This window comes from Dipodomys spectabilis, unplaced genomic scaffold (assembly GCF_019054845.1).
Source record: "Dipodomys spectabilis isolate Male_0828 unplaced genomic scaffold, ASM1905484v1 ptg000302l, whole genome shotgun sequence".
Taxonomy (NCBI): Eukaryota; Metazoa; Chordata; class Mammalia; order Rodentia; family Heteromyidae; genus Dipodomys; species Dipodomys spectabilis.
This window is the reverse complement of record NW_024870979.1, coordinates 2,432,363-2,446,483: the sequence shown is the minus strand read 5'-3', so window position 1 is coordinate 2,446,483 and position 14,121 is coordinate 2,432,363. Positions and strand designations below refer to the sequence as shown.

The 14,121-nt window shown below is 41.0% G+C and overlaps 2 protein-coding genes across 6 annotated transcripts in view; one reads left to right on the top strand and one right to left on the bottom strand.

Moving 5' to 3' along the window:
• Tfb1m (transcription factor B1, mitochondrial) overlaps nucleotides 1-14,121 on the bottom strand; it is a 40,197-nt gene that overhangs the window by 7,430 nt on the left and 18,646 nt on the right. For all 5 annotated transcript variants that reach the window (XM_042702078.1, XM_042702082.1, XM_042702083.1 and 2 more), the window contains exon 5: nucleotides 11,374-11,493. In XM_042702078.1, the coding sequence (XP_042558012.1) occupies nucleotides 11,374-11,493 (120 nt within the window). The remainder of the gene's footprint in view (nucleotides 1-11,373; nucleotides 11,494-14,121) is intronic.
• Nucleotides 6,306-7,038, top strand: Cldn20 (claudin 20). The gene has a single exon (XM_042702084.1). It carries the CDS (start codon nucleotides 6,382-6,384, stop codon nucleotides 7,036-7,038), a length of 657 nt encoding a protein of 218 aa, XP_042558018.1. The 5' UTR covers nucleotides 6,306-6,381.

The window sequence follows — 14,121 nt, the reverse complement described above, 5'->3', positions numbered from 1 at the left end:
TTCTAACTCATTATAACGTCAATAGTATCAGCACCAAGTTGATGCAGACCCGAAACTGGAGTAATAAGCTTTTAAATCCCAAATCGTAAAATAGTACAACCCAAATCCCTAGTGAATGATATCTGGAGGCAATGAAATGTAACACGGCCCAGATCCTGACGGGCATACCATGCTGAGAATCAGCCACCACCACCACATGGAAACACACAGTAACAAAGCAGACTGTGGTCTTAAGAAAGGGTCTCCACTGAACCCGCCCATGGGGTTCCAGACTATTAATGGACCAGGCTGGAGGGAGGGTGAAGAACCAGGAAGTTGTCCATCGGCTGGGGCACTGCCATGAGCAGGAGGACAAGGGCTGGTGAGGGAACAGCACTGCGAGCCCCGGGATCAGCAGCGCCATGGGGCAGGCTGACAGTCACACCTCCCTTGCTGTGGGTCTGGCCCTGTCTGTCGTTTCTTAGGGCTGTGCTATCTATCAGTGTCTGACCAGCTCTTCTGCTGCTCAGATTTCCCTTTTCCCCACATGTCCTGTTCTTCCTGTTTTTTGTTTTGTTTTGTTTTAAGACACCATCTTTTTTATGGGCGAACTGGATTCTATCTTTCACTCGAGTAACTTATAGAGGCCTGGGGGAGACTCATTGTTCTCACTGTCCTTAGTATCACCAGAATTAAATAAAAACGAAATCATCATTAAGTTCTGTAACTTGGCAAAATCACCAAGTCCATATGAACCTACTCAGGAAGACCCTGTAGTAGGTCCTGGAGCTGCGATGTGAGGCCAGCTGGGTTGGGGGTTACAGGACGGGCAGGTCAGGAAGAAGAGTAGGAATGAGGAAACCTCAGGCAGCAGGGCACCGACAAGACCCACTGACCACAACTGCAAACGTATTAACAAATCAAACCAGGTTAGGATATGCCGGCTCTCCAACATAACGCTCAGACTACAGGATGGCCAGACCACAATGAATGCATATTCATGCTGCCTATGAGCCTAAAGCAACTATACTTTCATACAACTGTCACCGTAAGACCCCAAAGAATACTAATATTTTAAAATAATGTTATGAGAAAATAAAACATAGAACATAAAAAATAAAGTAACAAGAGTAAGTGGAAATTTGACAGATAGGCAGAAACACATCTGCTTTCTGTGAAAGTCGGCAAAACTGAGATGGCTTCTTGAGACTTTCAAGGACACAAAAAGACCAAATAATATTCCTTTTCAATTGTAATAGAGTCCTCACTATTAACTATTAAACTACAAACTACCTATTTTAATAATTAAGAAAGTCTTCAGGGCAGCCAACAACAATTTTAAAATTAAAATGACCATAAAGATGCAGGAAAATAATGGACTATAGTAATTAGATACTGTTAATTTCCCAAGATTTGTCCAGAAGAAAACCATTAACACTAAAACCATTTAAAATTTTTGTAACTAGAATCAGTAAGTACTGAGCATTACTACATATTATCATTATTTTCAAGATCAAAGAGAAAGCAAGAAAAAAGGCTGTATTTTTTAATTTAAGGATTAGAATTAAATGGGGGCACATTTGAGAAAAATACAATGGCTGCTTCCCCTGGCTAGCGAGATGATGTATGTGTGGACGAAGGCTAGCTAGCCCTTCAGGTCTGGAGCACCACTTCTGTTGCTCCACTTATCCAATCAGCACTGCTACTTGGAAAAGTATCACATGGTTAATACAATTTTTCATGATTCAAATTCAAACTCAACCTCCAAGCGGGCTGACAAGCCCTGTTATACTCCAAAGGGAACACAAGTGCCCCGGACCCTTGTGTAGCTAAGAATGGCCAAATGGTCTGAAAAATGAGACATTACAGCAAAATAAGGGGGAAGATGGGAGATTTCTAGTAAGCAACTTTGTTCAGACACATCCTATTTCCCTTCCTCAGCCTCAAAATAATCAGATTCAAGGTTGAGAGAAGAAATATAGAATAGAAAGTCCCTTCAGCAAAACAGATGACATGGAATACAGAATTTCTGGGCAGGAAGATAGAGTAGAAATAGAAGGGAAGAAGAAAACACACAATGTGATCAAGAAAAAAAGGAGTCTGTAGGAACTTCAGGACTGAGGAAGAGAGAAGATAGCTAGAGGCAGAGAAAATATATTGAACAGGGTAACCCCATCACAGTACAAGGAGTTTTTGAAATGCCCACAGATCAGATAAGAACTTCTTCACAACATATTATAGTTAAAACATCAAGCACAGAAAAGAAAAACTAGTAAAGGCTGTGAGAGAGAAGAGCACATACAAAGGGGACCTATCAGAGTAACAGCAGGCTTCTCAACAGAAACCACAGACGCAAAGAAGCTTGTACGCTGTACTTCAGGCACTGAAAGTAAACTATGCCAGCCCAGAATACTCTCCCCAGTAAAGCTTTTATTCATAAATGAAGGGAAAATAAAAACAGTCCCTGATAAACAAAAACTGAAACAATTTATCACCACTAAACCAGCAGTACAGATGATATGGAAAGACATCCCACACTTAGAAGACATAAATATGAAGGAAACATAGTCTGCCAGATGAGTAGATAAATATAGGAGGAAGAGATACAAAACTAAAATCTGGGAGGGAAATGACAGTTACTGTATACTTTTTTTTAACATTCAACATCCAATCAAAAGACAGAATGGAAAGTTGGAGCAAAGGGAAAGATGCAACCTTTTGTGGTCTACAAGAAATATATCTAGGCTGGAAAGGTGGCTCAGTGGTAGAGCACTTACCTTGCATGCCTGAGGCCCTGGGTTCGATTCCTCAGCACCACATAAGCAAAAAGAAAAAAGCTGGAAGTGGCGCTGTGGCTCAAGTGGTAGAGCACTAGCCTTGAGCTGAAGAGCTGAGGGACAGCGCCTAGGTCCAGAGTTCAGGCCCCACGACTGGACCCCCCCCCCCCCACCAAAAAAAGAAATATATCTACCTCATAAAAACAAACACTGCCTTATGGTGAAAAGTTCAGAAAAAAATCTTCCAAGAGAATGGATTCTATAAGCAGGCAGCAGTGGCGAGTCTTATATTGAACAAAGTAGATTTCACCAGAAATTAGGCAGAAGACAGAAAGGAGGTCATTTCATAGTAGTAAAGCGAACTCTCCACCAAGAAGACACAACAATTCTTAACATCTATGCACCATATACTGGAGCACCTAATTTTTTAAAAATAAAAATGACTGAACTTAAAAACACACATATGATGTAACTGTAACCCTTCTGTACATCGCCCTTACAATGAAATAAAACACACACACACACACACACACACACACACACATTCCTCAATACAATGATAGATAGAAACTTCAAACACCAACTCTCACCAGATTTTTTTTTTTTTTTTTTTTTTGCCTAGATCATCCAGGCAAAAACACAACAGTGAATCCTGGTTCCAGGCCACACAACCAACCGGAGGAAAATGAAAGTAATGGTCTCAATTATGATTTGCAAACACACTCCAGTTAAAAATACTTCAGACTGTATTCTTTAGCTGAATACATAAAATAACAAACTTTATCTCCCAACAGACAAAAAAATTCAAAAGTAAATTATAACTATGTGGTTAAACCATAATATTAAAAAAGAAAGCTTTTTTTGTGAACACCCAAATAAGTCCTCCCACATGCAGCAACACAAAAGCATTTTTGCCTTTCAGGTTTTGACAAAGCCTGTTGTGGCAACAACTCCCTCCCTTCCCCGCCCCTCCTGTCTTGATTCCCCCACAGCTCGAGAGATGCTATGGAGAACCTGGTATTTATCTTCTAGTACCGTCAGCACTTTTCTCCTCTCTGATTTCCATCTGGCTCTTTATTTGCTATTTTCAAGTTAACTTGCTGGAACTTACAAAAAATGCTCACTCTCAGGATCAAGCCTCGTGGATGTGGTTTCTCTTCACCAGACATAATTTACAGAAGGAAGTTCAGACAGTGAAGACCACCGGCAAAAGGTATGGAAAACAAGAGGCGTCTGAAATGCTCAGATACCTAAGTACAAAGCTGTGGGTATTGCAGAAAGTTTAAATTACGAGTCATATATCTATTTTGAAATATTATTTCTGATATGAATAAACTCCGTTTGGACTAGCTTCACATGTTAAAGAACTCTACTGCAGGCTTTGTTCTGCAGTAGTTTATAGGACATCCTTAGATGGTTCTGTGTGTAGTGATCAGAAGTGTGAATGCTCTGTCTATAAACCTGAGCCTGTGTGTGAAGTGTGAATGCTCTGTCTATAAACCTGAGCCTGTGTATGAAGTGTGAGTGCTCTGTCTTATAGACCTGAGGTAGTGTGCGACACCTTTTCTCTGGGGCCAGTATTTCTCTACCATAGCTGCTATTACTACAACCATCGAAACAGAGTATGCATTTATTCTTTCCAAGAGAAATCTAGAGAAAAAGCCACAAATTCTACTATGCCTGTGGCTAGAGAAGGAAAAAAGTCTCATTGTAATGGAGGTAAAATGCCAGGATGTCTGACGAAAAGGAACGAAATAGTGACCTTCACTTAAGAGAAACAAACTCTTTCTACGTAAGTTCTCTGTGGAAAAGAAAGCGTTTGAAGTCCTTATTGCACAGTAAGCAAATGCTGCACTAACCAGATATAATGTCATACTATTTACTCCCACTTTGCCTGTCTGTAATCTATCATTGCCAGGACTTGTTCATTATGATGTACGAGTTATTTGCCAGTCTAAATGACACGGAAATGTATAAAATGTTTTGTTTAGTGGGAAGAAGATACTGCCATTGGTAAGCTGATCATAGATACATGAACTTATGGACACGTCGATCTGACGGAAAGCCAACTGCCAATCTCTCGGTGGAAATCCCCTAAGATGGAGGTGGTTTGTGCAAGCATTTTGAGCAAGCTGGCTAGAATGTGACATGCTAAAACCCCAAACTGAAAACAGCTACCATGAACCTAAAAATGTGCTTGCCTTTTTCTCCCCCACTAGAATCATTAGCTTCTGTTCTATTTTGGTCTCAGATAAGAAAAGAGTTTGGGAAAGAAAAAGCAAAGAACTGAGACAGCAAGCAAATCCTAAGCACACTGATGATGACGGACTAATCTGAAGCTAAAAACTTAAAATCCCAGGGCAATCTTCTTGGAAAACTGTAGGGTTTACACTTCAACCTTAAGAACAAAAGTAGAGCAATTCAATCTAGACAGTCTAGGACTAACACCTCACAGAATCAAAGCTTGTTAAGCAAAGTTTGTACTTTTCATATGGGCGTGAAATTAACAAAGTATATAACAAAAGCCAGACGTGAACCTTCTTGGTGAGTTATTCAAAACAGAGCCATTTTCTCAATCAGGAGCCTATGGAGTCCTTTTCTTTAACCAGGTGGGAAAGTGGGTAGGTGAACTACAATGAATATGCTTTTTGGAGCAGCACCTCCTCTTCCCTTAGGAGGTACACTAGGGGAAAACTGCAGCAGGCTATGCTGCTCTAATGGGAAAGGATGCTGGATGAGGGAGGTAGCGGAGGAACTAGCAAACCCCTGCTGAAGGCTGGAGACGCTGGGCAGCTTCCTATCTGAAAGCACTGCTCTGAGAACATAATGATGCTCTAGACTACAGCCTAAATTCCTGTCAGTTCTGAGATTACAGAAAAATCACAATGAAGTCCTTAGGCCTAAAGAAAGAGATCCAAAAGTCTTTAAACATCAATGGTCACAAGTTACACAAATGTCAACTGTATACCACTGAACACTTTCTGTGGTTGAGCAAGTATCATAAGACCTTAAAATGTATTTATTTAACCCTAGGGTGCAAGTACTATGATCCTATTTTCTACAACAGAATACTAAAGCCTAGAAGGGTCAGGTAAAGCCAAAAACCCATCCACGCTGCCCTTGCATGAACCATCTTTTTCTGCATCTCATGATTAGAGTCACCCTAGCATGTCATTCAAAATTAATTTCAAAAGATTAACAAAAAAGCCAGTGCTGGTTTGTGAGAAACCAGACCATCCTATACGAAAGGCAGCAAGCGCACCAGCCCGAGTGGACGGGACGGGACGATGGAACAGGAAGTCTGTGTGTGGCAGCCAGCCACAGAGCTGCTACTTGTGTGGTGGGATGGGTTATTTTTGGTCCATTTATTTTTGGTTATGTCTGGAATGGGCTTTTGAGATTCGCTGTCAGTTTCTGAGTTGTGTGCAGCAGCTTGAACACTTCATCTGAGCCAGGGGTGGGACAGGTTTGGGTTTTACCCTAAAGGCAAACCTTTAGTTTTCTCATTCCCCAGTTGTGACTTGGTCTTCTTTCCTTAGTTTTATTTGGTTTAGCGGCGATCCTGACCATACCCCGCCTAGTTCAGCCTCAGGATCTCTGTGGGGACGGAGGTAAGGCTGACACCATGACCTCGGCGGGGGTCCAGCTCCTGGCTTTCATCCTGGCCTTATCTGGGGTCTCTGGTGTGCTCACGGCCACGCTGCTGCCCAGCTGGAAGGTCAAAGTGGACATGGGCTCCAGCATCGTCACCGCAATCCTACATCTGCAAGGGCTGTGGATGGACTGCACGTGGTACAGCACCGGGATGTTCAGCTGCACCCTGAAATACTCCATCCTGTCTCTCCCCAGCCACGTGCAGGCAGCCCGGGCCACCATGGTCCTGGCATGCGTTCTCTCCGCCTTGGGCATCTGCACTTCTGTCGTAGGGATGAAATGCACTCACCTAGGGGGGGAAAGGGAAACCAAGAGGCATGCTTCCTTTGCCGGAGGGGTCTGCTTTGTGGCTGCAGGGGTCTTGGGTTTAATACCGACAGTGTGGTACATGAAGGAGATCATAGCCACATTTCTGGACCTGACAGTTCCTGAAAACAATAAACATGAACCTGGAGGAGCTGTCTATGTTGGATTCGTCTCAGCAATGCTACTGTTTATCTCGGGTATCATCTTCTGTACTTCCTATGCAAAGAAAAATCCAGAACCTTGGCTCCACCACCTCAAGCAGGAACGTATCTTTGCCACACAGCTAGAGAATTCTGTGTACAACCTGAAGGATTATGTGTAAACAGCTATATAATGAGTATGCAACAAACCTTCTGTGTGCCGCCAGGGTTTTATATTAGATTACAAAATCAGACTTATGCTTCTATTCTTCTACAAAGACAGCAAAATAAAAAAAAAAACCTCTAAGGTAGTTTCAAATGCTAAAAAGACCACCTATCATTACATGTCTTCAATATCTTCAGATTTCCACTATGATTTCATTTTTTATCTAAAGGTTTATCATTAAAAGAGGTTCCAACAACATTAATAGGCAATACACTGACATCATCTTCTTGCTTTATAAAATCTGCTACCACTTCTAAACTGGATTTAATACTAGAACTTAACTGCTAAGTATGAAAGCTTCTTGCCTTGGTGTTAATAAAGAACACCATCTGCCTTTGCCCTCTGGAGGGCAGTGCCCAAGGAACCTGCTTTTGCTTTAAACGCATAAGGCGCAAGGGCCCGGGAATGGCAGGCCGTCCACTCATGCAGGTGCTGCCCGAGCCCACAGCCCGAGCCCAACCTCTGTTCTCAGTTGAAAAGTCTGTCTACATGCATAGTCATGAAAACTGAGATTAGGCAGAAAACACAAATTGCTAAGTGCTGCTACAGCAGAGAAAAACTAACCCAAACACCTACGACAATCTCGAGGACTTTCAAAGCATTAAGCACAAAGTGAGAATCCATGTTTATTTTAAAATGCCCAAAGACTCTCTCTGCAAAAGGATACTCCAGGTTAAGTTCAGCTTTCTAACAACAATTTTACCCCATTTCAATTTATTTGACACATTACTGAGTACATAACTCTTTTTTTGGACCTTACTATATATGTAGGATCTTACTATATATTCCAGGCTGAACTCAACCTTGCAATCCTCTCACCCTGGCCTCCCAAGTGCTGGAATTACAGGTGCGCACCAGTAAGCCTAGAGAGTAAGTTACTTCTAAGCTGTGTTTTTATTCTTAAATTTGGTCATGCTACCAAAACATTGTTCTTGAATAGATGAGCAATTCTGATTAGTTAATAGATGTGAAATGATTTTTTAAATTTTTTATTATGAAAATATCATACAGAGGGATTACAATTACATGGGCAAGATAATGAGTACATTCTTATCAAGGATTGTTGCTTCCTCCTTTGTTTCCCCTTCCTATCCCTTCCCATATCCCGCTCCCCCCACCCATTGCTTCCCCCTTCCCCCGCCATGAAATAATTTTTAAAGTATAAGGAATGCTTTGTAAATATAGGTTATAGTAAAAAAAAATAACTGGACTGTGTATAGGTGTACAGGTAATACTGCAGTGTTGTTTTCTATCACTTATTTGTTAACATATATTTAGTAATTGTTCGTAATTCAATGCCTAAAGCCAAAAGCCTTTTTTGGTTTTGTTCTTTAATAACAGGAAGAGTGAAGGATATTTTTGTTTTGGTCAGTCATGGAGCTTGAACTCAGGGCCTGTGGGCTGTCCCTGAGCTTTTTTCAAGGCTAGTGCTCTACCCCTTGAGCCATAGCTCCACTTCTGGTTTTCTGATAGTTAATAGGAGATATGCATCTCACAGACTTTCCTGCCTGGGCTGGCTCTGAACTGCAACACTCGGACCTCAGCCTCCTAAGTAGCTAGGATTACTCATGTAAGCCACTGACACCTGTCTGGGAAGGATATTTTATGTGTGTGCATAAGACATAGAGACTAAAATATTTTATAGGCTTATTTGCTTTACTATCATGGCTATTAACAAGAGAGCAAAAATGAAAAGAAATTATTTCATGAGAACTAAGAAGGGAACCATTTCATCAAAAATTTAAGTGATTATTTACAATGGCTATTCCTTTTAAATGGTCAAAATAGTATTTTCTAAATAAGGCAAAATGCCACATTAGAAAAGAGTACTTACTTGAAAATTAATTTCACAGGACTGCTTTGAACCCGCATGGTTCTCTCCCTTAGCTGAGTGTGCCAGTGTTGTAGACACTACCACATGTCCTATACTAAAAGTCCACTTTGATAAATAACTTTTATTTACCTTAGGAATGTTTTCTTCCTAACTAGACTCAGGCATGATACAAACTCTCAAGAGGCAGCCACTTCACACAAAATAAAGGTAGAGCCTCCACAGACGGAGTGGATACAGTGGTAAGGAATGGCGACATCACAGCTCTCCCTGTGTGGCGCATCCTCTGCCGCGGGCCTCCTAACCCACAATCCTCTGCTCAGCCATTCTCCTCCCCATCCACTGTGGCCTACATGAGTCCCCTCAGAGAATGCAATCCGGACTCTCCAAGGACACGCTAGCTCTGCTCGCAGAAAACGCTCCATTTCACAAGTCTTGGGGTCACATGGTGACATCTCCACGCAGACTGGAAGACAACAGATCATTCTTCCCTGTGAACCCTCAGAGGCTGCCAAGTGGTAGTCCAGCTCTAAACCTTTTTCATACAGTGGCTAGCTTAAAACTTCCTAAGGACGCTACCAGGTGAGCACAATTCTAAGTAGAGTACAGGAACTGAAGGCAAGCAAGGTCCAGTGAGTCATCTAACTTGCCCAAGACAGCCCACGAGGAAGTAAGGAAGTGATTCCGCATGAAGGGCGCAGGCTTCAGAGCTGAACTGCCTGGGTCAAAGACCTCAAGGCCACTGAGTGTACTGACTCAAAGAGCAACTCGGTTTGCTCACGTGAAAATGTGAGATAACGATGGTCCCAGGCACAGAGCACGCGTGAGGGTGACTGAGATGATGGATACTAGGCAGTGGGTACAGACAGCAACCTTTAAAGGCTGATTCAGCATGCAACTGACAATGAAATCCATTATATAGGGGGAGGAGGGATTGAATTCCCAAATGAGGGGGACAAAAATGGCAGAAGCATTACAATGGTGGCAAGAACTTGCAGTTGTCTGAAATGTGTTCCAACATACATAAATCGGCTTCTATTATAGGTCAGAGTTCTCATTCTACATCTATATGCTGTATCTTTGTTCCTCATCATGTTGTGAATGGCTAGGGCAGGCTTGGTTCATGACGGGGTGCACATCTATCTGCTGTATCTTTGTTCCTCATCATGTTGTGAATGCCTAGGGCAGGCTTGGTTCATGACTGGGTGCACATCCTGTTGTCCCCTCTGTATTGCTGCGTCCCCAAGCCTGGCGCTTTTTTAGAAGCAGGTGCTCAATTCAGTGAGGAAATGGATGAGTTCTCCTAGCTCAGCTTCTGCAATAACGTCTCAAGTAATGGTCTACACTAAAAGGCACCAGCTTCAAAAAAATTTGGCACAGAAACTTAGTTTCTATAGTTAAAACTTACTCGTGAAACCAGCACATAGGAGCAAAAACCTAGTTTAATAGCCCCAAAATATGAAAAACCTTCATGTCAGCAAACAATGCCTGATATAGCATTATTTCTAAGTATCAGAAGCCACTGATTGATTTTGATTTCTTATCTCAATGACCACAGAGCCATATAACTTATCTTCCATACTGGGAGACTTTTAAGAGTAGTAGGGGATCATGATAATGAAGCTGACTAATACCACAAAAACCCTGAATTTAGTCAAGAAGAACAATTTGAGAATACCAATTTGTACTGCAATTTTGGGTTCTTCTTCAGGATAGGTTTTTTTTTTAAATAAGTTTTTTATTGTGAACATACTGTACAGAGGAGTTACAATTACATGGGCAAGGTAATGAGTACATTTCTTATCAAGCACTGTTGCCTCCTCCTTTGTTTTGCCCCTGCCATCCCTGCCCACCTATCTCCACAACTACACTCCACCCCTCCCCGCCCCCCAAGTTGTAAAGTTCGTTTTTCGACATAGCATCTTGCAATGGGTCCACCTGTATCCCTATTTAAATAATTTGTTTTTTGCCTTCCCCTCCCAAAATTATACCAACATCAAATACAGTGAAAACAGGGGTTATACCGTGGGGGAGTCAAGATATGTTTTAAAAAAGTTATGATACGATTTGCATGTAAATAAATATTAGATCCTAGAGATTATTTCCTATGATGCATCCTTGGGAACAAATACTACAACACAGTTGTAACTTTCTACTATTTATGACATAAAAATATACCTGCTTAGAAACCAGCAGAAGTGTCAGGTGCCAGTGGCTCACACCTGTAATCTTAGCCACTCAGAAGTCTGAGATCTGAGGATTGCGGTTCAAAGCCAGCCTGGGCAGAAAAGTCCTCATGAGACTCTTTATCTCCAATTGACCACTCAAAAACCAGAAGTGGCACTATAGCTCAAGTGATAATATGCTAGCCTTGGGCACAAAGAGGCTCAGGGAGAGAGCCTCCAGGCCCTGAGTTCAAGTCTCCAGACAAACAAATAAACAAAAAAAGCAGAGGCTTACCTCTGGTTTGGGGACAAAGGCCTGCCCTGGAATGGTAAAGAGGTGCTTGACGGTGCAGAGGTACTGGGCCATAATGGAAAGGCGACTGCGCTGTTTGCTTCCTGTAGTGGCTACGAGTCTCTACAGAAGGACAAAATTATATTTCAGTAAGTAATTAATCCAATTAGACCAGACAGGATGGAGCCAGCGTCCCATTATTATTGATTCTAGATTATTTATGGCAAATTGTAAGAATACAGGCTGAGGAATGACACATAGCCAGCCTGGGGAATATTTCCCTCCAACATTATCAACCAAGGAACACCTTTTAATTAATTGTCAATTATTATCATGAACAATACATTAAAAAGTCATTAAGAAAACTTTCTTAAAAGCAGCTATTGGGGATTTTGAAACCACCATTTCATTCTAAAAGGTCTTGCCCAAAACAACTAATCAATAAGTATTTGATGATGAAATTCATGAGCATATTGAAAAACTAAAGATGCTTAAATACTTAATTTTCTAAACTACTTCAATATATGAATAAAAATTTAATGCTTTCTTTTATTTAAATGTAATAAACTGCATATTAAAGAATCCTTGACGAAGGTGGGCATCGGTGGCTTGTCTGTAATGCTGGCTACTCAACAGGCTGAGATCTGAGGATCGTGGTTTGAAGCCAGCTCCCAGAGGAATCGTCAGTGAAACTCTTTTTTTGGTTGGTCTTGGGGCTTAAACACTGTGTCTGGGCGCTGTTCCTGAGCTGTTTTTTTTTTAACTCAAGGCTAGTGCTGTACTACTTTAAGCTGGTTTTCTGGTAGTTAATTAGACACAAGAGTCTCAAGAACTTTCCTGCCCAGGCTGGCTTTAACCACAACACTCAGTTCTCAGACTCCTGACAGGCTATAATTAGAGGTGTGAGGCACCAGCACCTGGCTTTGTGAGACTATCTCCACTAAAATCACCAAAACAAAGCTGGAAGAAAAGCTGTGGCTCAAGTGGTAGGGTGCTAGCTTGAATAAGAGGAGAGCAGGGACAGTGCTCAGGCCCTGAGTTCAAGCTCCAGACTGGTACTAAAAAAAAAAAAAAAAAAAAAAGAGTTCTTGATGAATTAAGTCACTCTTGATTGATAAATTTGCAAAATAAAAACAAAAACCAAACCAAAAGTGTAAGAAATTATTCTTTCAAGCAACTGAATATTTTATTTCAAAAATATTAGATATATGCAAATTCATAATTCCGATGCAATTTTATTAAAAACCCGAGATTTTAAAGAAAAAAATACACACACATACACACCTGTAACTGACATCTGACATTTATTTTTATATATAAAACCTACATAAAATTAAATGCCAAGAACTCCTGAAGAATAGCAACAAATGAGAGCACTCACCACTCTAAACATCAAAGGTAAGGCCGTAGTACTAGAGGCACAAACAGACCAATGGAACAGAGCTTTGCCAAAGACTCAAGCAGATATGGACATCTGACCCATAACATGTACTACATCAATTGCTAATGGAAAAGGATGGACCATTCCATCTGGCCCCAACCTTGTACCATAAATGAAAATACTAAGTGAATCAATGGTTAAGTGAGAAGCAAAACCTTAAGATTTTCCTAAGTATATTATCTCCGACCCCCATGTGTTATGGATACAAAAGCAGAAGCCACAAAAGACTAATACATTTTACTATTAAAATTAAGAATATATGTACAATGCAAACATTGTAAAGCTAAATAACAGCCTGAGAGAAGGCCTCTGAAGAACCAAAGGATTAGCATTCATACTACGTACTAGTCATTAATAGGATAAGCCATAGACAGACAGGATGCTGAGGGAAGCATAAAGAGTAGCCCAAATAAATCATCACCATAATATGTTCAACCAAGTAACAAAGTACGGGTATGCAAATTAAAACCAAAATGAGATGTAGAGTCATTTCTGTGAGATAAATACCAAGCTCTCAGGCCAGTGAGAGTGAAAATTGGTATAAATACACATAACTGGGCAGTATGCACAACAGCTTACTGACCTTGTGTAAATCCACATGACCTTTTAGGTCTACCTTTGGGAATGTGTCTTAGGATAGTTTATACACTTACACAAAGAGACATGTGTAAGAATGGTCAATGTAACATGATGTACATTATGAAAAAAAAACACCTAGTTCAACAACAGGGAGTAAATTATGGTAATTTTGCCAAGAGATCACAAAATAATTATAATGAATAGAAGAGGTTATTGTCATAGGATAATTTTCAAACTAGAGGAAAAATGAAAGTGGTAGAAAATCAGTATTGATCTAATGATATTTATCTACAAACCTTAAGACTCTCCTGTTGTTCTTTGTGCATACAGACACCTACAGTAACAAGGAGAAAATGTGCTAAGGGTAATGAGGCTCATCCAGAGCAGGGGAAAAAAGAGAATAAAAGAGGGATCCAAACACATTTACAATGTTTTATTTCTTTAAAGAGGTGAAAATACAGCAGTATATTGGAGCTGAGTGGTAAGCAGAAGGGTCGGCCTGTTCTGTGTTCTTAGGATAATCCAAACCTCTTGTGAGTACTCAGGGTCAATGTTATAAAACCCAGGGAAGACTGGAACATCCTGGTCACTCAAAGTAGCTAGAACTGCACTAAACCGTCAGAAGTACTTTGGGCGCTGGGTGCTGTTGGCTGAGCTGGGTTCAGTGAAGCTTCCTGTTTCACTAACACGTGAGGAACATTTCAGCTAGGCTCTTTGTTGCTTCTAACCTG